Here is a 22,460-nt window from a genome sequence, read left to right as displayed (position 1 = left end):
GAAAATTACAAAATAATAATGGAATAAAAAATCATCCGCTGAACTCGATAATTATAAGTAAGCACCATAAACTTAGGAAACTATGAAATACTATTAGTAAGTAAAACTATACAGTCATTAATTCACAGAATCATCAACTGTAGGTTTTTAAGAAAAATAAAAGAAAACCTACCGCGCCAATAGAAAATAAAGTCTAGTTGGGCTTTATTTTCATCAATAACATTGAGACTGAACTATTTATGAACATAATATTTAGTAACTAGCTGCTGCCCGCGGCTTCACACGCGTGAAATTTAGTTTGTCAAAGATCGTCATAAATTATACAGGGTGGAACTTTGTAATGCCACCTGTAGGGAAAGTACTCTTAATACTGTAGATAGAAAATTTTACTCAAAGGAAACATTCCTTTATTTTTGTAAAGAAAGGGAACTGCATTCAAAGATATTCTGGGTTGTAAAGTATAATACTGCAGTTTCATCAAAATCCGTTCAGTAGTTTTTGCGTGAAAAAGTAACAAACCTGTTAACATTCAGATTCCAGACGTCCATACAAACTTTCGCATTTATAATATTACATAGTACGAAGTAGGATTTGAGTAAATCTATCTTTAATTGCCAAGTAAGTAAATGTTAAAGACTCTTAGTTATTTTATCTCTGTTTGAGTCAATTTCAGTCATAAAACCCATTATACAAAAAAAATTAAGCCCGGGATGAACCTTAGAGAATTAAACCTCCTCTATCAAAGGGATGAACACTGGTTTAAAATTACATTTCCATACTAAATGTCAATTTTACCTAGAGTTTAACTTATTGAAATAAATAGGTACCCACCATTGAAGCCAACAGAACAGAATAATATAAATTAATATTAACTTTTTGCAATAATTGTTTACAAAATTTCAAGCGAGCAAACATTTCTATTGTCGCTGACTATAAATCCTACTAATATTATAAAGGTGAAAGTTTGTGTAGATGTTTGTTACTCTTTCACGCAAAAACTACTGAACGGATTTGGTTGAACCTTTACAGTATTATTATTTGTAATCTAGATTAACATATAGGGTATAATTTATGCCAATCTGTGGCACTAAATTTCACGCGGGTGAAGCCGCGGGCAAAAGCTAGTTATAAATAAATGGTACCTAATTCTGTTTACAATAAAAATTATGATTACCTGTAATTGCGTAACACTAGACAGCCATTAACAAAATGAATCATTTTTACCGTATTTGCATGTTTATAAGAAACTAGCTGACCCGGCGAACTTCGTACCGCCTGTAAAAATCCGGTTATAGCCTATCTTCATTAGGGAAAATAAAGGATTCTAATTGTGAAATAATTTTTCAAATTGGTCCAGTACTTAGTTTCGGAGCCTCTTCAATACAAACAAACAAACAATCATATATTATATGTCATCTTATAACTAAAATTTGTGTAGAAAAAAATATACTACGATTTTCTTTAACTTGCGTAAAACTATACAGCCATCAACAAAAGACATTATCTACTATAAGGTAATGAAAAAAAATTACCTACTTAACAGTACAATTTTCCATAATAAATTATGGTATTAACAAGTAATTATCAGTTTCCAAAAAAGTGAATAATCTACTGCAAGTTTCTAAGAAAAAAAAGACGACAGTAAAATGTAGGTACCCTAATAGATTTATAAATTATTTTTTTATACAACAACTACGATTTTCTTTGACTCAAGTAAAACTATAAAGCCATTAACAAAGAAATTCACAATAAGTACATTCTTGAGGCAAAAATAACAAAAAACTTTAGTTAAAAAAACTATACACTGGGCCGGAATCTGAAACAATTTGAATTACATTATTATGATTCTTATTACAAATAATAACAGACTGAATAAGCGGTTTATAATAATAGAAAAAGAACTCAAATTGGCGACTTGTACCCGCACGTGATGTTTGTCGACGCTTATTCCTTTCATATTAAACCAGATTCAATTTGGTGTAACATTTACAATATTGTTAAGGATAAGGATACTACTACATACTGGGTGACTCTTTAAGGTGTTGCCATTTTTTATGAGCGACTCAGAATTATTAGTAAGTTAATCGATTTACGTAAAGAGCAGATTTTTTTTATTTATTTCATAATTTAATATTATCAAAAACAGCATGCGTGGACTTATCCATGAAATCACAGTCATTATGGCGCACGAAAATAAACCTTTAATGCCTTTACAACTTAAGGTATATGCACATGCGCATTATCAACAGATTATAGAGCAGTAGCGTAGTCAATACTGCGTTACCGCAACATATTTATGAACAGCTTATGATTACATTTGTCTGAATTTGTTTTAGATTTGTATGATCGTTAAAACGCTTACAATATTTTTTTAAATTGGCACTGCACTTATATTTATGAACTCGACTGTACATAATTTACATTTATAGCCTGACCAGGAACATAAAAACCCTCGCCATGTTGCGGAAAACTAATGGTACTAATTTCTTTTAATGGCAACAGTAACTGAAAACTTCATTGACATGTCACCATGCATGTCAGTCTATTGCTGTCAAAGTGTAAACAAACTTTATTTTAAATGTGCGCAATTGATTTTGTGAATTAAATTGCTAAAATCTTTTGATAGTCGTGAAAGAAAAGTGATTCACAATGTGTTAAAGTATTTGTCGAAGAGAAATACTAAGGATTCGGACAATATTTTCGTTGAATAATGTTTCCGACAAAGGTTGTCAAATTGACTGACATGTTTATCGTATAGTACAGTCCACTATGAAAATTAGCTGTGGTTTGTTTCAACTACCAATTTTAAAATTTTTTGTCACTTTCTAAGTGTTGAATTTTATGGAATTGGGAAAGAAGTACCGAGTTTGAAGCGTTCATGAGCAGACATTGCAGTTGAATATTCAAGTTCTGAATTTGATTATTGATGAATAATAAAATAAATCCTACTAGCTCGATTGATGGTTTCATTTAATTTATTTAAACCTATAATAATATTTTTTCGTTAATTTATGAAAATATCAATTTAGCCCGTAATCCTGAATCCTGATACATAAAGTTAGCCTATTAATTTAACACAGGTACGACTGTACTCAGTGTTGCACTATCAAATGCAATTGACGCGCCTCTATGCCAGGGTTTTTATGTTCCTGGTCAGGCTATAAATGATATTATTGAGCGTTTGTCAAACCTACCAAATTTGGGGCTGTATCATTGCGGCAGTTTTTTCACTCAATACCTTCATTTTCTTGATCGTTGACTAGGCAAAATAAATATGTGGCGCAATAGCTCATACGCTTTCGGGCTCCGTTTTAAAAAAACCAAAGAGTCCACCTTTTGTTTGTGTGTACCGCCTCTGCTTGATGGGTTTATTTGCAAGCTGAACCTGAAATAATTAATAACAATAGTATAATACATGTATTAAACATAATATTATAAACGCTTACTTAAAATTAATTATCTACTTTGAAAAAAGCATCAAAATATGTAACTGAAATACTTAATATTAATAATTTTAGAAGAATACTAGCGGCCGCCCGCGACTTCGTACGCGTGGATCTCGTTTTACCCTCTTCATGTATCTTACGCGGTTTAAATTTTTTCATACAAATGTTTTTTCCCGCTAATTCCCGTTCACGTGGGAATTTCAGGAATTCCTTTCTTAGTGCATCTCTACGGTACCTAAGCTACGTCCCTTCCAAATTTCAAGTGCCTAGGTTTAGCCGTTTACGCTGTGCGTTGATCTATCTTACGCGGTTTAGATTCTTTCATACAAATGTTTTTTCCCGCTTACTCCCGTTCCCGTAGGAATTTAAATAAATTAAATACATTATTATGATACCTTAGGACGCAGCAATAATATTATCCATAATGACAGATGTGGCTCTGATGTAGATGGCAGGATATAGTTTCTGAAATATTTAATAAAACATAATTAAAATTTATTACACAATTAAAAAATTAGCATAAAATAAACCTATAAAATTAATTAAGTATGATGGTATAACCTGTGTTATAACTATGTAAAATTAATTTAAAAAGATAGTTTTATAAGATAGAATACTGCAACCTCTACTATAGCCTGACCAGGAACATAAAAACCCTCGCCATGTTGCGGAAAACTAATGGTACTATAGTTCCAAAATACTGAACTGTCCTATGCATGACATTGACAGTGGGGCGCCACCGTCAATACCGGATCGCTGGTTCAGATTTTTGCCATGTTGGAAACCATATAGTTGAACGATGGTAGCGCCCCCCTGTCATTGAGTTTGGTGGGACAGTTCAGCGTGGGTCATCTATAATTTCTTTTAATGGCAACAGTAACTGAAAACTTCATTGACATGTCACCTTGCATGTCAGTCTATTGCTGTCAAAGTGTAAACAAACTTTATTTTAAATGTGCGCAATTGATTTTGTGAATTAAATTGCTAAAATCTTTTTATAGTCGTGAAAGAAAAGTGGTTCACAATGTGTTAAAGTATTTATCGAAGAGAAATACTAAGGGTTCGGACAATATTTTCATTGAATAATATTTCCGACAAAGGTTGTCAAATTGACTGACATGTTTATCGTATAGTACAGTCCACTATGAAAATTAGCTGTGGTTTGTTTCAAATACCTATTTTAAAGTTTTTTGTCACTTTCTAAGTGTTGAATTTTATGGAATTGGGAAAGATGTACCGAGTTTGAAGCGTTCATGAGCAGACATTGCAGTTGAATATTCAAGTTCTGAATTTGATTATTGATGAATAATAAAATAAATCATACTAACTCGATTGATGGTTTCATTTAATTTATTTAAACCAGGTTACCTATAATAATATTTTTTCGTTAATTTATGAAAATATCAAATTAGCCCGTAATCCTGAATCCCGATACATAAAGTTAGCCTATTAATTTAACACAGGTACGACTGTACTCAGTGTTGCACTATCAAATGCAATTGACGCGCCTCTATGCCAGGGTTTTTATGTTCCTGGTCAGGCTATAAATATAAATATATTGGCAAAATCCTGTAAAACTTAATGTACAATTAATTATCATACAAAACAATATAATTTAAATAACTCAAGAAAGAGTTTTCTTTGCAGAATTAATATAGGTATTGCTTACAAAACATTACAAAAGAAAAATTACTATCACGAAAAATCAGTTTAAATTACGTATTGAAATTATAAATTATGTTCAAAGAATATTGTAGGTGACTCATCAATTTAAAAGTACTTAGGTATTATTTACAACTGAGTTGAACATACCTTCACTCACAGCATTATCTGGCAACAACACTGAATTGAAGTTATCTCTATTAGCAGCTAGAAAGAAAAAAAATATAAATAATCATCTATTGCAACATCCTGTATTGAAATCTTAAATGTTAAAATTAATGTTTCAATTTTTAGTGGTAAGTTACCGTGTCAATAATATAATTTATGTAAGGTGCCTAATCCAAACAAATAGAATAAGGATAATTTGTTTTATTGAAATGTAGTAAAATATCTCTTTCTATTTTAGTTTTATTGACTAAGTAGATTGATCTTAAAATAAAAGTAATACTTATTAAGAACATTGTTTACTTTTTTAGTCAAATCAAAAAATTAAACTTTCTTTATTCGTATAGACTAATTAAATTAGTACTTGCAAAACACTTTATGGTTGAATCTAGGTATATACTTACTTTAACTTACTGGATGACCTGATCAGCAACAGCTTGGATGGTCGCCGAGATGTTATTATTTTCTTCATGGATAAATAAAAAATAGGACATCCATTCATCATTGTCATAACCAATAGATTGTTTTAGATTTATTTATCCTCAAAATGTGATTGGCAGACCTGAAACAAAAATCAGTCAGTTCAGTCCTAGGGAAATTGCAGCAAATTTTATAGCAATTTGGAAGGTTGTTTAATAACCTAAAAATATGACTTGCCTTTCTTTGACGAAGTTGCTCCTTTGTCATAGTTCCTGATAAAGGATTTGCAGGCAGGAGGTACTGTATCCTTAGAGCCTGCAATGCTTCATCACGTGCTAGAGAAAAAACCCTGGACTTGGTGGACGAGCAACCAGTCACGATGCATTTGGTGATAATAAGAAACCATCTTGTTTATACGGTAAACAATGTAAATACGGTAAAATGACCATTATTTGTTTGCTTTTATTTCCGAATATTTCGGAATCAAGATTTTTTTCTCGGAATTTCGAAAAGAATTGAGTGAATGAATGATTGATTGAATGAGCGAGCAAAATCAGCGAATGAATGAGTGGATACTGTCCTGTCAATGTCATTAAAATGACAGTTGACGTAAAGGATGCTCTTTTTTTTTTTAATTGGCCCAATCCTACAGGCTATGTTTGCTGAGATTATGTGGATGCTCCTAGAAATGACATTTGACTAACCATCTGTCAAACACTATGGCGTTTCCACCCCGTGGTATGGAGAAAGAGATGTCAAAAGATTATTTTGTTTTTTGCAATGAATGAAAAAGCTAAAAATAATTAATAGGTAACTCATGAAGAGTCGTCATACAAGAATAATATTAACGTGTACTTTTTTTATAGGTCCAGGAATTTTCTGTAATGTAAATGATAAATAATATTTATTCTTGTTTGAAAAAATGGAGATTCCATACCGGAAGATATTCATTTACTTCCTAACTTTCGCGGCTTATGCCTACACGGGCATAGGTTCGGCGATGTTACGGAATCTAAAAGATGCAGTATTATCTGCTGAATCAGTCTTCGGGGACATGTTCCGAAACGTTATAACAGTGGCCGAAAAATTTAGGTCACTACATGAAGTTTTTGATGCTGCTGTTGAGGAGGAATGTGTATTTACGTGCCCTGAAGGTACCTATCTACTAATATTGGTTTATATATTTTCTATCTTTATCTATCTTATATAATTTACATTGTTATTTATTCTTGTATTATTACAGGGTGTAGACCAGTTCGAAACCGAAATCACATTCCAAAATCAGACGGTTGTGGATCTTTAGGTTTTGAAATAGCATCTGAGTATTTACCTCTAGAGGATATGACAAAATGTTGCGATGCTCACGATATTTGCTATGACACCTGTAACAGTGGGAAAGAGGTGTGCGACTTAGATTTCAAGAGGTGTCTATACAACTACTGTGATACATATAAGTCTGTGAATGTAGCTGGGGATGCAATTACCAAAGGTAATCATAGTGTAGGTACCTACTCAAAGTAAAGTACTCATTTGTTTGGACTATATGTGCCACTTGCAAAAAATTAACTTCTCATTCAAAAATCTCCTTCAGTCATACTGGATGTATTTTTATTACACTTTATCATGATCAGAATAACACATAAGCTTAGTTGCTCTTTATGGAAATCTATGTGGGCTGTAGATACAGTATTACAAAACTATTAATACTAAACTATATGATAATAGCTATTTAAACTTGTTTTATTACAGGTTGCAAGGCGGCAGCAAAATTACTATTTACGGGAACACTAACATTGGGCTGCAAGTCCTACTTGGATGCTCAAAAGAAGGCATGTTACTGTCCTGCAAAGAATAACAAATATAAAAAGTACCCAGGAGATGGGGAGTTGTGATATTAACTGATTCATGGAACATGATTCATGACATCTGTTAATAAATTATTTATTTCCAATAATTTCCCGAGCTTTGAGTGTAATGGATAAAATAAATAAGTGTTGATTTTTATTAGTAATATTTATTTGCTGTAGATATAATAATGCATGATACAATATGTGTTTGTTATACTTTGTATAGGTACAATGTTAAATAAGAAAATATAAGCCTGACTTCTGTAATCAGTTTTTTTGTTGCAATTTAAAATAACACCTTAACATTATTTTGGAATCAAACTTACAAGCAAATATGGAATAATTTAAAGATTAAAAAAGGCCTTCTATGTTCTATCACCTAAAAAGTAAATTTAATTTTTCATCGAGGTGATTGCAGTCATAGCATAAGAATTTTGGACAATTCTAAAATAGGCCTTTCAAACATCTAACACTAAAGAGAGACCACAATCATAATACATTGGCTGTTCATAACACTTTGTTGAGCATATATAAAAATAATTCATTACAATGTAAATAAATGCATGTAAAAATATTTTCTGTTGGACTAATTTATCGTTCCACCTAAAGCAAGTTCATTTTAGCTTTAAAATCAATACTTTAGAGAAGTCTGCTAATATTTGCGATAGATTACCAAACCTCCTTTTATGTCAATAGCTCTTTGATTTCATCTTTCTCTGCAGCTTCAAGATATGGAGTGCCATCCGGTGTTTTTCCATTTTTAGAAGCACCCTGTAAAATTAATTTTATTCAATGATTAACAGATAAATTGAACGATTTTTGAAACATAAAACATTTGTAAGATAATATTGTAGCACTTACTGGTCATGCACAACACTACTTATGTAAAACATAATTTATTATTACAATGTAGGTACAGTTAGTAAAAATTAGAACTCACATTTTTTAGTAAAGTTTTGACACAATCTGTATGACCTTCCCAAATAGCTGCCAGGATAACTGATATTCCATGTTTGTCCACCATCTGTAAAAAAGAGTTGGTTGGCATGACATGCATAATCATAAGTAGTTATCTCACTCTCATTTTGTTATTTATTATACTACATGTATACCTAATTTTATTTACAATTGTCTATTGTCGTATATTTAAATGATGATCATGGTATTAGACTAGGTGAATATTTAACAAATTTTCAGAGCAATTTTCCTTACGTTTGGATCAGCCCCTTTATCCAGTAAGTAGTTGAGGACTGCTGTTTGGCCGTAATCTGCGGCATAATGTAAGGGTACCCGACCATCTATGAGGGCGTTTACATCGATTTTCTGAAAAGAAAAAGCAAGAGTTGTTTGTTATTGTTATACTGAATGCTTTCTTGGTTTACAATCTAAAGCTATACAACAGGACATAAGTAGCGGATACAGGTACAAGACATAACAACTATTTCGTTACAAAAAGAAATAAAGCTTTCTCTAATGCTGAGCAATTTCCATAAAATCGACTAAAATGTTTATGGTGAATACAATGAATACAAGATATATTACCTTATTCTCTATTATTTGTTTTACTTGGTCTATATCGCCATTTTTAATTCCCCAAACCAATTCACTCATCTTTACGTACTTTTTATAATATTGGTGCCTTTAGATTTTAGGAAAAGCACTTAAAACCGATTCTGAAACGTAACAATGGCGTTTGCAACTTTGCAAAAATGTCTGCTGTCATAGAAACGTCATCTGTCAAAGCATGCTGTGCTCTAAGAAACATTTATAGCGCATGCTATGTCGCACGGTGGGCTGATATTAGAGCTTCATAGACTTAGCGTCGCTCAAAAATCAAGTGCCTAATTTTGAAAAAATAAATATGCCAATGTGTTCCTTTACCAAAAAGGAATATTTTATGTTATGTAACGTTTCTTGATAAAGTTATTATTTAATAAGTTATTGACAATTTCCTTTTTTTTTGTATGGAGCTCAACATTTATTTTTATTTTATTCGTTATTCTTAAGCTTTCTTAAGAAATTGACTTTTGTATTATGTAATGCAACATATAAGCTATGTTATCACCAAGTGTCGCATTTCGGAAATCTTCGGAACATTGTCATTTTGGACTTTAAAATAAAAAAAATAAAAAATTTAAATAACTGCCAAATTTTGTAAAAATAACTACGTCAATGTGTTCCTTTGCCAAAAAGAAATATTTTATGTTATGTAACTTTTCTTGATAAAGTTATTATTTAATAAGTTATTGACAATAATTACTTTTTTTTTGTATGGAGCTCAACATTTATTTTTATTTTATTCGTTATTCTTAAGCTTTCTTAAGAAATTGCTTTTTTTATTATGTAATGCATCATATAAGCTACATTATCACCAAGGGACGAATCCCGGAAACCCTCGGAACATTGTCATATTCGACTTTAAAATAAAAAAAAACGAAAAAAAAAACTGCAATGTTATGTACTTTCTTCCGTACTACCCTAACGAGGTGAAGAACTAAGCGCGTTTTTTAAAGTGGTGTTCCCAGGAGGCCTAATCCACTTGTAAGATTATTAAAATATGTTTTATGGAAATTAAGCCAGTGTGAAGTTAAGTTTATTGGTTATTCAGAGTCAGTTTCTGAACCGTGAAATAGGCTAATATCTACAAAAATAAAGCTTTCTTTCAGTATCAGTATCAGCCTCATCATCAAATTGATCATTTATTAACTAACTTTTTGCTGCTGTTGATAAAACTTTGTGTTTTCTATGAAGTTTATATTATTATCTATATCTGAGAATCAGATTTTAAAAATAAATTGTGTAAAATATCTTCATTAGTTGCTCTCCTGCAAAATTCGAGCGTGGTGTAGTACTTTTTGATTGGAAGTAAATCTCTTTTCCGTGAGCAATAATTTTGTATGCTTGCAGGCATATACGTATGTAGAGCTCCATGTACGTAGTATAGTATGGTCTGCGAAACAAAATTTGCGAAAATGATCATTCTAGCGTTTTAGGGCAACTTGTAAGTGCCCAAATGAACGTTTGGTTTGATGTCTCCAGATAAAATGGATAAGGGAAAAAAAGGTTTCTAGCTCCACTTTTTACTATAGACTCATTTCTTTTTTAAATTTATGAAGGAGACCCATTTTTTTTTATTCAAGTCAGTCATCACCGACTACGTCATGGAGTGGATATCAGACAACGAAGTTCTACTCCCGATGTATCTTCAACAGGCACATAAAAACGAATGCACCCATGACCTGGGTTCCCATCCCGCGTTCGTAAAAAAGAAGAAAAGTCTGATTAAAATGTTACAAAGGATACTTTAATTAAATAAAGTCTGAAATTACTTAAATAATATGTTTTACTTGTATTATCTACTGTTATTTGCTGTGAGACTAAGACTCCTTCATCATCATCATCATTTACCACATCATTGCTGAACATAGGCCTGCCCCAATGATTTCCATAATGGTTGGTTGGTAAATTTAATAGATCGTAATAATTCTGGAAGCAAAACAATCTCGTAATAACTGATTCTCACTTGATAGATAGAAAAATAATTATCGTTGATAAATGGCAGGTCTGCACAAGCAGCGATGTGATATTTGTAAAGCCATATCAAAAGAAATGAATAATTTAGACGTAATTGCCATCAAGAAAGGTTTTCAACACCACCAAAAAGTCCACTATAACTGATCAATCTGATGTCTAGGCTGATACTGAGAAAGAAAGCTTTACTTTTGTAGATTCAGAAAGTGGCTCTTGAGTCTAACCAATAAACTTAACTTCAAACTGGCTTAATTTCCATAAAACAAATATTATATTTTAGTAACCTTAGTAATCATGTGGATTAGGCCTCCTGGGAACACCACTATAAAAAACGCGCTTAGTTCTTCACCTCGTTAGGGTAGTACGGAAGAAAGTAGGGTCAGGGAGGCAACAGTGACTCACTTTTTTTTCGAAGCTTAATAAAAATAGATATCGCTTTAATATTGGCCTAAAATTTGCTCACATTTTAGATACACTATTGAACTGTAACTGAGCACTCATGATTCTACATTATTTACTACTTATGTCAAAGTAGGAACCTAAAACAAAAAAATGATAATTGAGCCACTGTGGACTACTAGGTGTACACACTGACTCACTACCGTGGTACACAGTATTAACGTGGTACGGCAGTATTTATATGAAAAGAAAATGCCCATTCCGCGTAGTTTTTTATTAGAAATAATAACAAAACTGCACAAGCTATTCTTATTATAATCAACAATTCAACACGACTCTTAGTACTTTTATTGCTACCTATAAGATCTTAAGTCATCTCAATCTCTTCGTTATTTATTTCTTCCCTATTTTTCTGTCGGTTTTTTTCCGTGGCATTCTGTAATTAAAAAACAAAATTCGATTTAAAGTTATAAAAATATTGAATTCGTATAAAGTATTAAAATTGAGTCACTGTGTACTTCTACGCCATTTTGTAAATATTTGATCAAAAAAACCAAGATGTAAAACAAATTAGTCAAAATTCGGATTAAAGACAATTGATACAAGACCTACTATCCGATAAATATAACGGCTATTACCTATAGCAACAAACAAAGATATGAAAACAATCGAAACTCACCTTAGAATGTAATTTAGTGGGCGCGAAAACAAAAAACATTCCCTCACCCTTCCGCACGGCACTTGACCGGCGAGCAAACTGGTTTAAACGTGTTCGGGTACCAAGACCTTTGAATCGGTAAAAGAGACAAATATAATATTCCTATGCCTTCAGGTCGAAACATGACTGAGCCACTGTAGCCGACCGAGTCACTGTTGCCTCCTTGACCCTACATAACATTGCAGTTATTTTTTTTCGTTTTTTTTTTTATTTTAAAGTCGAATATGACAATGTTCCGAGGGTTTCCGGGATTCGTCCCTTGGTGATAATGTAGCTTATGTGATGCATTACATAATAAAAAAAGCAATTTCTTAAGAAAGCTTAAGAATAACGAATAAAATGAAAATAAATGTTGAGCTCCATACAAAAAAAAATTAATTATTGTCAATAACTTATTAAATAATAACTTTATCAAGAAAAGTTACATAACATAAAATATTTCTTTTTGGCAAAGGAACACATTGGCGTAGTTATTTTTACAAAATTTGGCAGTTATTTAAATTTTTTATTTTTTTTTATTTTAAAGTCCAAAATGACAATGTTCCGAAGATTTCCGAAATGCGACACTTGGTGATAACATAGCTTATATGTTGCATTACATAATACAAAAGTCAATTTCTTAAGAAAGCTTAAGAATAACGAATAAAATAAAAATAAATGTTGAGCTCCATACAAAAAAAAAAGGAAATTGTCAATAACTTATTAAATAATAACTTTATCAAGAAACGTTACATAACATAAAATATTCCTTTTTGGTAAAGGAACACATTGGCATATTTATTTTTTCAAAATTAGGCACTTGATTTTTGAGCGACGCTAAGTCTATGAAGCTCTAACTAAATATCAGCCCACCGTGTGTCGTTTCACCGTATTCTTCTGTAACGCGACTGGATGCATAGAGTAACTCTATGGACTGGATGGAACACGGACTAAAATTTAAGCTGTTTGAACATATCGCACCTTCGGTAGAACAAGGGCACAATTGCACTTTTTGCAATTTTACAGGAGAGCTATTAATTATTAGCTACACATTTTTAAAGTATTTCTGCATACTTAACTCATTTTTGCAATTTTTGACAATTGTGCCCTTGTTCTACCGAAGGTGCGATATCCGAATCGCGGTGTCTTTTACAGGTAGTTCAAACAAAGTAACGGAAACGAACGCTTTATAGCCCGACCAGGAACATAAAAACCCTCGCCATGTTGCGGAAAACTAATGGTACTAATTTCTTTTAATGGCAACAGTAACTGAAAACTTCATTTACATGTCACCTTGCATGTCAGTCTATTGCTGTCAAAGTGTAAACAAACCATAAAGTTATTATTCCTTCGGAATAGAGCAACAATCACGAGCTGTCAAACGAAACCAAAAATGAGATGTCATTTGTGTGTGTAAATATAAATATGTGTGCATGCTAGTGATGTATGTCGTTACTTTTCACATGAATATCGATATCGATTTATATTAATTAACACCTAACAGTAGTAATATTAATGGAACTAAAATAGGATAGAATGTCCATATACAATCCGTATATGGGAGAGTGGAAAATAAAAATAAAACTCAGAAGATTAAAATGATTTAACTGATTTAATTGAAAGAGCAACAAACATCAAGACATCCATACAAACTTTCTGATTTCTAATTAGTAAGAGTAAGTCAATAATTAAAAATGATAATTCTGACGATAATGTAAAAAATAGGATTCTAACGAATGCGATGTAATAATAAAAGACAATGCCGGAAATTAGCGTCTTTTTTTTTTCGCGCGGCCATCGACCAAACCTTGGTTTTTGATTACAAAATAGTGTAATAAACCAAACTTACTATGACATGTATACCTCTAAACTCAGTCTGAAATGAGTTACGAGCATCAGAAGTTTGATGATTTTCATACTAGATTTGCTGTTTGCGCGCAAGTTTTGTAAGAAATTGCAACAAAATAATGACATTGTATGTGTAAACAAACAATACCATCCATTAAAGGATCCAGACATCAGTGTGCAGCAGAATCAGCGCAATAAAAAAATAGCGCAATACAACAAATCCCTACAAACTCTGTAGGGATTGCACATTTTTTCAACGTGATTCTGGCTCCAATTTTTCGAAAATATTTACTATCAAAATGTTTGCTACATAAAGTGGCATATTTAGTTGGAATCCAATTTGGACGATTAATTAATTTGAGCCATGTTTTTCTTACATCTTCGTTAGTCGAAAATCTGAAAGATACTTTACTAATTAGTACCTATTATAATAGTCAGAAACTCATATTATTACATTCCCAGGTGACTGTGATAGATAGTGCACAAAATATATTTATCGATTGTGGTACAGCCCTAGTGTAAAACGAAAATTATTTCTTTACACAAAATATTCATAAATTCTGGATTATGTGCATGAAATCTTTGCTTACAACTTAAATTAATGTTTAAAGAACATAATTATCACACTTAGTGCTTAAAATTCTAAGCGCATTCACAAAAATAAAGCTAAAGTTTGGAGGTGTCGATTTCAATAAATTTACCTGTGAAATGAATATTTTGCGGGATTATTTCTCTGGTTTACATCACAATCAAGGACGGAACAGCCCCCCTAGACAAAACGCACTTTTTGATCGAATCGAAAATCGAATCCGTCAAATCTCCATACAAAAAAGGGGCTTTTCGACCACTTTTCGACTGGTTTGCGATTATAATTTGCACTTTGTCTAGACCCACTTGTCACCATTGTATTACAATAAAAAAATTCCAAAACTATACAGGATTTTACGAAATTTTTAGAAAAAACTGTGATTTGAAATTCTGCTTTGTGCCTCTATGTGTCACTGCCTGTCAAATCTTTTGCAAAAATGGTTCTATTGACGTGACGATGATAGCATCACACATCTCTTTTTATCACACAGGGTTGCAGATAGTGACATCTCGCTCGCTCATTCTTTGTTGCTCTATTCCGAAGGAATATTAACTTTATGAAACAAACTTTATTTTAAATGTGCGCAATTGATTTTGTGAATTAAATTGCTAAAATCTTTTTATAGTCGTGAAAGAAAAGTGGTTCACAATGTGTTAAAGTATTTGTCGAAGAGAAATACTAAGGGTTCGGACAATATTTTCATTGAATAATGTTTCCGACAAAGGTTGTCAAATTGACTGACATGTTTATCGTATAGTACAGTCCACTATGAAAATTAGCTGTGGTTTGTTTCAACTACCAATTTTAATTTTTTTTATCACTTTCTAAGTGTTGAATTTTATGGAATTGGGAAAGAAGTACCGAGTTTGATGCGTTCATGAGCAGACATTGCAGTTGAATATTCTAGTTCTGAATTTGATTATTCATGATTAATAAAATAAATCCTACTAGCTCGATTGATGGTTTCATTTAATTTATTTAACCAGGTTACCTATAATAATATTTTTTCGTTAATTTATGAAAATATCAAATTGGCCCGTAATCCTGAATCCTGATACATAAAGTTAGCCAATTAATTTAACACAGGTACGACTGTACTCAGTGTTGCACTATCAAATGCAATTGTCGCGCCTCTATGCCAGGGTTTTTATGTTCCTGGTCAGGCTATACCAACATTTGTTGTGTTTTAATAACTTTACCGCAATACCGATTTGCTTATCAGCTGGAATGAAAATGGAGAGAAACGAGAATGAATTGGAGACATTACAAATTAGCGCAGTCGGGGGCAAAAATTAAGATGAATTTTTTGCATATTTTTCCTAAAATAGTCATGAATACGCGCCAGCTGTGCGCGCCAGCATAGTTCCTCTCCACTATTAGTACCTCCATGAAAAAAATCTAGCCGTCATAACTGTCAATGTCATTATTTTCACAGTTGGAATTTAAAAACTTGTGGTGGATACTTTGCAAAAAATATTTTGGCTTTAGCCTTTTAATTAATACATAACTATTGGTTAACCATATTTTATAAAAGCTGAGATGAACGCGGACCTTTACAATGAAGTTTCAAAAGTTTCACATGATACTCGGGCCGCAACAAAATATATTGTGGTAAAAAGTTTTTAACATAGACTAATTTATAAATCATTATCATAATCATCCTGAAAATGTATTATTTTATACGTTTCTATTTTTGTCTACAAGTCTTAATTAAATCAACAGGATTTCCTATTAGACAGAATTTGTCCTGTACTACAAAAACTTCGGTCGCAGTTACAAGCCCTAGATGAGCGCGATTTGGAGGAAGAAATTGTGAAAATAAGAAATGTTTTCCTGCTTACTTCAAGTCAGATTAAGAAATGTATAGTTAACTTCTTTGATGTCTTAAAAGTGGAACATAAACATGGTGAATGTTTACAGGTAGGAATGTATGACCTAAGTGTAAATAACTACACCTTATTATTGCTGTGGGTATCAATAGTATGTATGTTGGTGTTATTTATGATTTTATTTATTTATTTATTTTATTTATTTATTATTCATTATTGAGCAATAACATAATTATTTGATCCAAATAGCGTCCTAAATCCTCTTTAGGTTTGTCTAGACACTATTGTTCATTATAATGAATGATAATGTATTTATTACAGGAAAGTCGCCAATTTATATTTGAAAGGCTATCGTGGTGCCTCACTAAGCTGTCTGCTGTTGAGAAGAACTTGGATAGATGTGAGCGAAATCCCGAAGATAGAGAGGATTTGAGTGAGGATGCCATGTTTGTGACACCAATGTATTTTGTCAATTGGATTGACTACACTTTTGACATCCTTAGCAAACTAGCTGAAAATGTTTACAGAACAGACTATAAGAACAATGATTTGGTTTATAATGAGTGGAAAGAAGTTGTAAGTGTTGTACCTATGTTTAATAATAATCTTACTGTAAATATTTACTGCATAAACTGTATTGATAGCTGATTCCATCTGCATTTTACTTATTTCTAATTCCAGATGGTTCAGAATGCAACTTCACTGCATATGTGCATCGATGAGCTGCTACTCTCAGCTATGACACTGTGTAAATATTGTTTGGCTGAAGATCAGACCATTCTAAAGGCTCGCTGTCAAGTGGTATGTACATTCCTTGAGAAAAAGAATAGATAGAATAATGTTTTATTTGGGTCCAAATCAGGGTTCGAGGATATATATCAAGGGATATATATCTTGATATATATCGGATATATATCCGATATATATCAAGCCGGTTTTAATGATATATATCAACTTTTAAAATTTATTACTGTATTTGTACTTTTTGACATAAGATTTTTATTTTTTTAGTTCATTTTGCCGTATTTCAAAGAAATTTTATGTTTTTGCTTTATTTCTCTGATTTTAAGTTTTAAAAACATTAAAAACATGTTTATGTAACACTTATGCAATAGTATTCATGAATAATACAATAAAATAATAGTATGGCTTGCATACAAAATTGATATATATCAAAGTTGATATATATCCGATATATATCATAAATATCCGATATTTTGATATTTATAATAAATATCGGATATTTTCGAACCCTGGTCCAAATACTACTACATAAAACATAAAAATGTATGTATTTTTCTCCCAATTCCAGGTCTTGAGAGAAACTAAAGCATTATTCAATGAGTTAACTGACGAAGATATTAGTGCAAGTATAAAAATGACACCGGACAATTTGAAACTGCCAATCAAGCCTTCAAATGTGAACATTTTAATTGACGTTTTAAAAGATGTCCTCTACGTCTTGGAGACCAATACTAACACTGCGTTGTTAGCCTTGTTGATACATTGCTATGTCAACTGCTCATCTCCTGTGGATATTTTGAAGAACCATTTTGACGACAAAGAACACAATTCTTGTGCATGCCATTCAGCAGATAACTCTGATGAGAAATGTACTATTGTAGAAGACTTTGATTTGTACAATGAGAGACTTGTGCAAATAGGATCCTTTGCTGTGTCATGTTCTTCGGACCAAAAAAGTATGTATAGGCCAGTGGTTCTTAACCGGTGGTCCGCGGACCACTGGTGGTCGCTGGAGGCATTCCAAGTGGTCCACGAAGACATCGTAATAAACAAGTGACGTGACGTGATGAGTCGAGTCAACACAACGCAAACGGCTCGCCCACTGTGCGGCGAGAAGTCGACCTCCCCTTTCATTGGATTTTAAAAAAAAATAAGTGGTCCCTGACAAGACAGACAAGGCAGACAGTTTTTTTTAAATACTGCCAAGACGAAACTTATTCGGTTTATTGTGGTTTTCAGGGATACTGACTCTTCGAAGTTGTTTGTCGAGCCTAGAGGCTTTGGATCCTCATTTGGTGCCGGCAGTCATGACCTCTCCCAATGGGCTCCACACGCAGCTCCTCATTAACATTTGGAAGCAGGAAGTAATGGAGATTAGAGACACTGTCTTCTTGATTGTCGATCCAGTTGCATTTGTTGAGGTACCAAAATATTTTTTATGCTAATATACAATTACAATGTATTTAATGGCTTCCTCAGCTAGAATAATGGGATAAGTAAGCAAAAAAATAAAGTAAAATTATTTATACAGTAATTTCTATAGAATCATTAAAAATTACAAAGCACCTAGACTGCTGCATGTTAAAAAGTCACTGGCAAATAGTATGTTGTATTTTGAGGAGTCAAAAATGAAGACAAAAGTCGCGAATTTTTCTGTTTTTGCTAAACTGGTCCTAACACTGTAATTTTTCTTTTCTTAGAAATGTAAACAATACATGCATGAACTATTACTGGGACTGCAAAACAAGGATAACCATGATAGACAAGAAATATGGATTGTGATGAACATAGGATCCATGGTTTATGACTTTTTCTCAATATACAAGAAGTACGAACCTGACGCCATTGCCCCTTATGAAGATTTGGACAAACTTTTGGAAAATTTAAATAGAGGTATGATGGGTGTCTTATCAAAAAAACTTTGTCAAAATATTTTACTGTAATGTAAATCAATTTTTTTTTCGCAATTCTAGCTAGCAAGGAATGCAAGACTGTTTCGAATTTCTTTACTACAAACGGAAACTCATTTCTAGAAGCAGAAATAAAAGTTAATCAGCACAAAGTGACTTTCGAGAGTTTCATGACTCGCATTAAACTGCTGTACAGCGTTGTGAAAAAAATCAATGCATTGCTTCATCCAAAAGACACAGATGAGCAATTTTTTGGTGAAGAAGAAGCACCTGTTAATAAAAATTACACCCATACAATACATTATGGGGTCAACACGCAAACATATACCAACTGCAGGAAACCTGGGAATAATTTGACAAGAAGTGTCTTTGCCAGAACTAGCAACGTACAGAGTTCTACTAGGAACATGTTCCTATCAAAACTGACCAAGCATTTACAGATAAAAAAAAGTTTGAACGATGAACTTAGCTTCTCTGCTCAAGTCAGTGAACTTTTCAATGTTCAGAAAGAGAGAAAACCATTCCCCTCAGGAAATTTGTCATTGAGGAAAGCAATTTTCACCAATAAGTGTGAATTGTCATTCTTGAAGAAAATAAACAACACATTTGATGTGGATGATGAGAGGGAGAGCCAACTGCTGGATAGATCTGCTAGTTTGCAGATATCAGGTGTGTGAATATTACTCTTTATGATAAAAATGTCCTTAGTGTTCGTTTCAACTTAGTGCCGTCCATGGCTGGCCAAAGGCTTGCGCCATGGATATCCACAACGACCGGTCCTGCGATGTCCGCATCATTTACCAAATAGACAGTCCATCTACTTGGAGGCCTGCCTACACGATGATTACGGACAGGAAAACGTAGCACTCACCAGTTGGCGCCAATAGCGAATGACAAGAAAATATTCTACAGTGGCGCCAAGTGGTGAGTGCAAATACGATAGCATTTATGATATATGAGTATTTTTCTGTTTCAGAAATTCTAAATCAAATTAACGATATTACGACTACATTTTCGAGTCCTAGAAAATATATGTGGCCCAATACGACTAAAGATCGTGTGGATGAATTCTCAGCGCCTATTCATCAGGAATCATTCGGGGATATTTCGACGTCAAATATATCAAACGAGACTCAGCCCTCGAGTATCAACACACTTGAGAGGATAAGCGATTTGGACTTAGTAGAAAGTAAACTCAACAGCTTAAGAAATTCAGAATTTGAAACGCATTTGTAATAATTATCACATGGTCAGATTTTTGTAAAAGATTTTATAACTGATATCTGATTTTATAATTTTTACTGAGGTTCTAAAGAACTTCTGTAGGGCGTATTTTAAAATATTGATAGTATTAAGTTTTAATAATGTATTGTTAAGTATACTACATAATTGATAACATCCGTCCATTTAATATTACTTTCAGTCGCTCGCCATTTATGTGTAAGATGTTTTGAAATCTATGTTTACATTAAAATTATTTTATACATTTTATGAGCATGTTTTTCAGTCATACATTTTTGTTAAGTACCTACATTTCCCCAAGCCTGGAGACTAGACTAATTCCAGCCACAAATTATTGCTAGAAAAACACATCATAATTTCTTGCGTACTTAATGTGTCGGAAATTGAACTACTGATCACGCGACAAAATTGAAAGTACACTTGTTACTAAGGAAGATGTTCCAACTCGAATAAATTTAGCATATTTTCTAACCGACTCTATAAAAGTATCGCTGTTAGTTGGTTCACGCACATCGTACGATACTGTTCAGTTTACCCATATTTTAAATTGACTGAAGATATCACAGTATTCTAGGTGTTTGGCCATGGATCTGACAAGAGTTGTGCAGTTATTTCTGATACACTTGGTGAGGTTTAATTGCATTTCTAAAGTGATTAAGTTAACTTGAACTTGAAGCTTAGAATATAATAGGAAATTTGGGATTGAGCCCATGACATCTTGCTTTCCGAGCGACTGCCCTGACTACAGCTTTGGAGGTAAAAACAATGTTTTAAATTAGTTCGTTACTAATTGCATGAGGCAGTAAATTTTTCAAAGGAAAATCGTATTCACGAATCCTTTATTGACGAATATTTTTAGCGTGTCTACGGAAAGCTTTTTCTAACAGTCACGGGAGTGCCCGCGCGCGGTTCTGCAGCGCACGTGGATGTTCGCGCGAGTTTTAGCGGAGGCCCTAAAATGTGTTGAAAATCAGATGCATATTACATGAATACTCGTATATTTATTGCAGATGTCGCTAGGTTTGAATTCAGCAGAATCTGGTGAAACCGACGTCGCACCTCATGATACAACATCAGATGAGTTTTCGACTCCGAACATTCCTTCGAGGTTCTCGTGGGGCTACTCCAATGGATCCTCCACCCCTTCAGAGCGACGCGACCCAGCCTCGGCGGAGGCCGACGATGATGAAGACCCTCAAGCGAGGGTCCTTTACTGGATCCCCACGACGTGTGACTCGTTATCTGAGGTATTTATTTTTGTATTTAAAATCTTTATTGCACACAAAAAGGCGAACTTAATGCCGTGTGGCATTCTCTACCAGTTAACCTTTAGGATGCTTGCGTATAGTGTTTGAAAGCAAACTTGTTGGTAGATTTTTTACTTGGATAACCCTGTAACCTTATCCTGTAAACAATACTTTTAAATACATAGATACATTTTTTGTTTGTTTTAAACCTCATTTCATTTAAATTACGGACCCATCAAACCCTAAGCGGTAGCATGAGGCTGCTGTAACAATTGATCTACTGTGTTTCGAATCGCGGGTAGGTACTTGAAAGAAGTCATCACCAGATGAAGTTTTAATAAATATACATATTTTATTTTTATACGTCCCCCGATGAAGGCCAATTCTCTTCACTCGTGGCGCATACTACTTACATGTAAGACTCGCCATAAATGTTTATATCATTCTTTTTCAGAGGGGTTACACCTGTGTCGGTTGCGGCGAATCTCTGCACTGCATGGCGGGCAACTTCGCTTTGAAAGCCATCTGCTACGGTCGCCGTCCGTACTGTTACAACGGCGTGTGTTCATACATCCGCGGCGAGAAGTGCCAGAAGGAAGGACTGGAGACCGCACAAACTGACATACTACCCAATAATGCCACCATAACTGACGAAATTCAGCCTGCAGTCTCTAATGTAGATGCCATCGAAGGAAGCATGTGATCTGGATTGTTTTTATTTATTTTAGACGTAATGAATATAGGTAGACCTTACTTTATTATTTCGAATAAATACTGGTTTACTTACAAACTAAACTTCTATTTTATTTATTTGTACATATACATATAGATAGTACGAATAACAACTAAAAATAGTTCCTTTAGGTATTCCTACATTTTTAACG

General features: G+C 33.1%; 4 protein-coding genes and 2 long non-coding RNA genes across 6 annotated transcripts; 3 read left to right on the top strand and 3 right to left on the bottom strand.

Moving 5' to 3' along the window:
* Positions 1-3,165: 3,165 nt before the first annotated feature.
* LOC135078857 (uncharacterized) lies at positions 3,166-6,391 on the bottom strand. The gene is made up of 5 exons (XR_010258685.1): positions 5,931-6,391; positions 5,678-5,835; positions 5,259-5,315; positions 3,842-3,911; positions 3,166-3,385 (listed from the first exon to the last, which is right to left on the bottom strand). It is a non-coding gene; the product is annotated as an uncharacterized LOC135078857 (long non-coding RNA).
* Positions 6,392-6,446: 55 nt separating this feature from the next.
* Positions 6,447-7,807, top strand: LOC135078855 (group XIIA secretory phospholipase A2). Its single transcript, XM_063973420.1, has 3 exons — positions 6,447-6,847; positions 6,937-7,182; positions 7,443-7,807. Exons 1-3 carry the CDS (start codon positions 6,616-6,618, stop codon positions 7,583-7,585), a joined length of 621 nt encoding a protein of 206 aa, XP_063829490.1. The 5' UTR covers positions 6,447-6,615; the 3' UTR covers positions 7,586-7,807.
* Positions 7,688-9,260, bottom strand: LOC135078856 (myotrophin-like). The gene is made up of 4 exons (XM_063973422.1): positions 9,083-9,260; positions 8,753-8,863; positions 8,481-8,564; positions 7,688-8,311 (listed from the first exon to the last, which is right to left on the bottom strand). Exons 1-4 carry the CDS (start codon positions 9,149-9,151, stop codon positions 8,225-8,227), a joined length of 351 nt encoding a protein of 116 aa, XP_063829492.1. The 5' UTR covers positions 9,152-9,260; the 3' UTR covers positions 7,688-8,224.
* A 2,469-nt stretch (positions 9,261-11,729) lies between these two features.
* LOC135078475 (uncharacterized) lies at positions 11,730-12,359 on the bottom strand. Its single transcript, XR_010258623.1, has 2 exons — positions 12,150-12,359; positions 11,730-11,906 (listed from the first exon to the last, which is right to left on the bottom strand). It is a non-coding gene; the product is annotated as an uncharacterized LOC135078475 (long non-coding RNA).
* Positions 12,360-15,978: 3,619 nt separating this feature from the next.
* On the top strand, positions 15,979-20,578 carry LOC135078474 (serendipity locus protein alpha-like). Its single transcript, XM_063973021.1, has 9 exons — positions 15,979-16,215; positions 16,327-16,524; positions 16,755-17,009; positions 17,115-17,234; positions 17,746-18,133; positions 18,417-18,598; positions 18,878-19,070; positions 19,151-19,756; positions 20,064-20,578. Exons 1-9 carry the CDS (start codon positions 16,144-16,146, stop codon positions 20,321-20,323), a joined length of 2,274 nt encoding a protein of 757 aa, XP_063829091.1. The 5' UTR covers positions 15,979-16,143; the 3' UTR covers positions 20,324-20,578.
* A 260-nt stretch (positions 20,579-20,838) lies between these two features.
* Positions 20,839-22,371, top strand: LOC135078473 (uncharacterized). The gene is made up of 3 exons (XM_063973020.1): positions 20,839-20,955; positions 21,340-21,576; positions 22,031-22,371. Exons 1-3 carry the CDS (start codon positions 20,914-20,916, stop codon positions 22,277-22,279), a joined length of 528 nt encoding a protein of 175 aa, XP_063829090.1. The 5' UTR covers positions 20,839-20,913; the 3' UTR covers positions 22,280-22,371.
* The last annotated feature ends 89 nt before the right edge of the window (positions 22,372-22,460 follow it).

The sequence above is a fragment of the Ostrinia nubilalis genome, chromosome 15 (assembly GCF_963855985.1).
Source record: "Ostrinia nubilalis chromosome 15, ilOstNubi1.1, whole genome shotgun sequence".
NCBI lineage: Eukaryota > Metazoa > Arthropoda > Insecta > Lepidoptera > Crambidae > Ostrinia > Ostrinia nubilalis.
The sequence above is the reverse complement of the archived record's forward strand: the minus strand, read 5'-3'. Positions and strand labels throughout refer to the sequence as shown.

Bases quoted from the DNA above. Each gene is read 5' to 3' on its own strand.
- LOC135078855 (XM_063973420.1), top strand. From the start codon at position 6,616: ATGGAGATTCCATACCGGAAGATATTCATTTACTTCCTAACTTTCGCG. The intron at 6,848-6,936 runs GTACCTATCTAC...GTATTATTACAG, and splicing joins TGTATTTACGTGCCCTGAAG to GGTGTAGACCAGTTCGAAAC. The intron at 7,183-7,442 runs GTAATCATAGTG...GTTTTATTACAG, and splicing joins TGGGGATGCAATTACCAAAG to GTTGCAAGGCGGCAGCAAAA.
- LOC135078856 (XM_063973422.1), bottom strand. From the start codon at position 9,151: ATGAGTGAATTGGTTTGGGGAATTAAAAATGGCGATATAGACCAAGTA. The intron at 8,864-9,082 runs GTAATATATCTT...TTTTCTTTTCAG, and splicing joins AACAAATAATAGAGAATAAG to AAAATCGATGTAAACGCCCT. The intron at 8,312-8,480 runs GTGAGTTCTAAT...TTAATTTTACAG, and splicing joins TCAAAACTTTACTAAAAAAT to GGTGCTTCTAAAAATGGAAA.
- LOC135078474 (XM_063973021.1), top strand. From the start codon at position 16,144: ATGAACGCGGACCTTTACAATGAAGTTTCAAAAGTTTCACATGATACT. The intron at 16,216-16,326 runs GTAAAAAGTTTT...TTAAATCAACAG, and splicing joins CCGCAACAAAATATATTGTG to GATTTCCTATTAGACAGAAT. The intron at 19,071-19,150 runs GTATGATGGGTG...TCGCAATTCTAG, and splicing joins TTTGGAAAATTTAAATAGAG to CTAGCAAGGAATGCAAGACT.
- LOC135078473 (XM_063973020.1), top strand. From the start codon at position 20,914: ATGGATCTGACAAGAGTTGTGCAGTTATTTCTGATACACTTG. The intron at 20,956-21,339 runs GTGAGGTTTAAT...TATTTATTGCAG, and splicing joins AGTTATTTCTGATACACTTG to ATGTCGCTAGGTTTGAATTC. The intron at 21,577-22,030 runs GTATTTATTTTT...ATTCTTTTTCAG, and splicing joins CGTGTGACTCGTTATCTGAG to AGGGGTTACACCTGTGTCGG.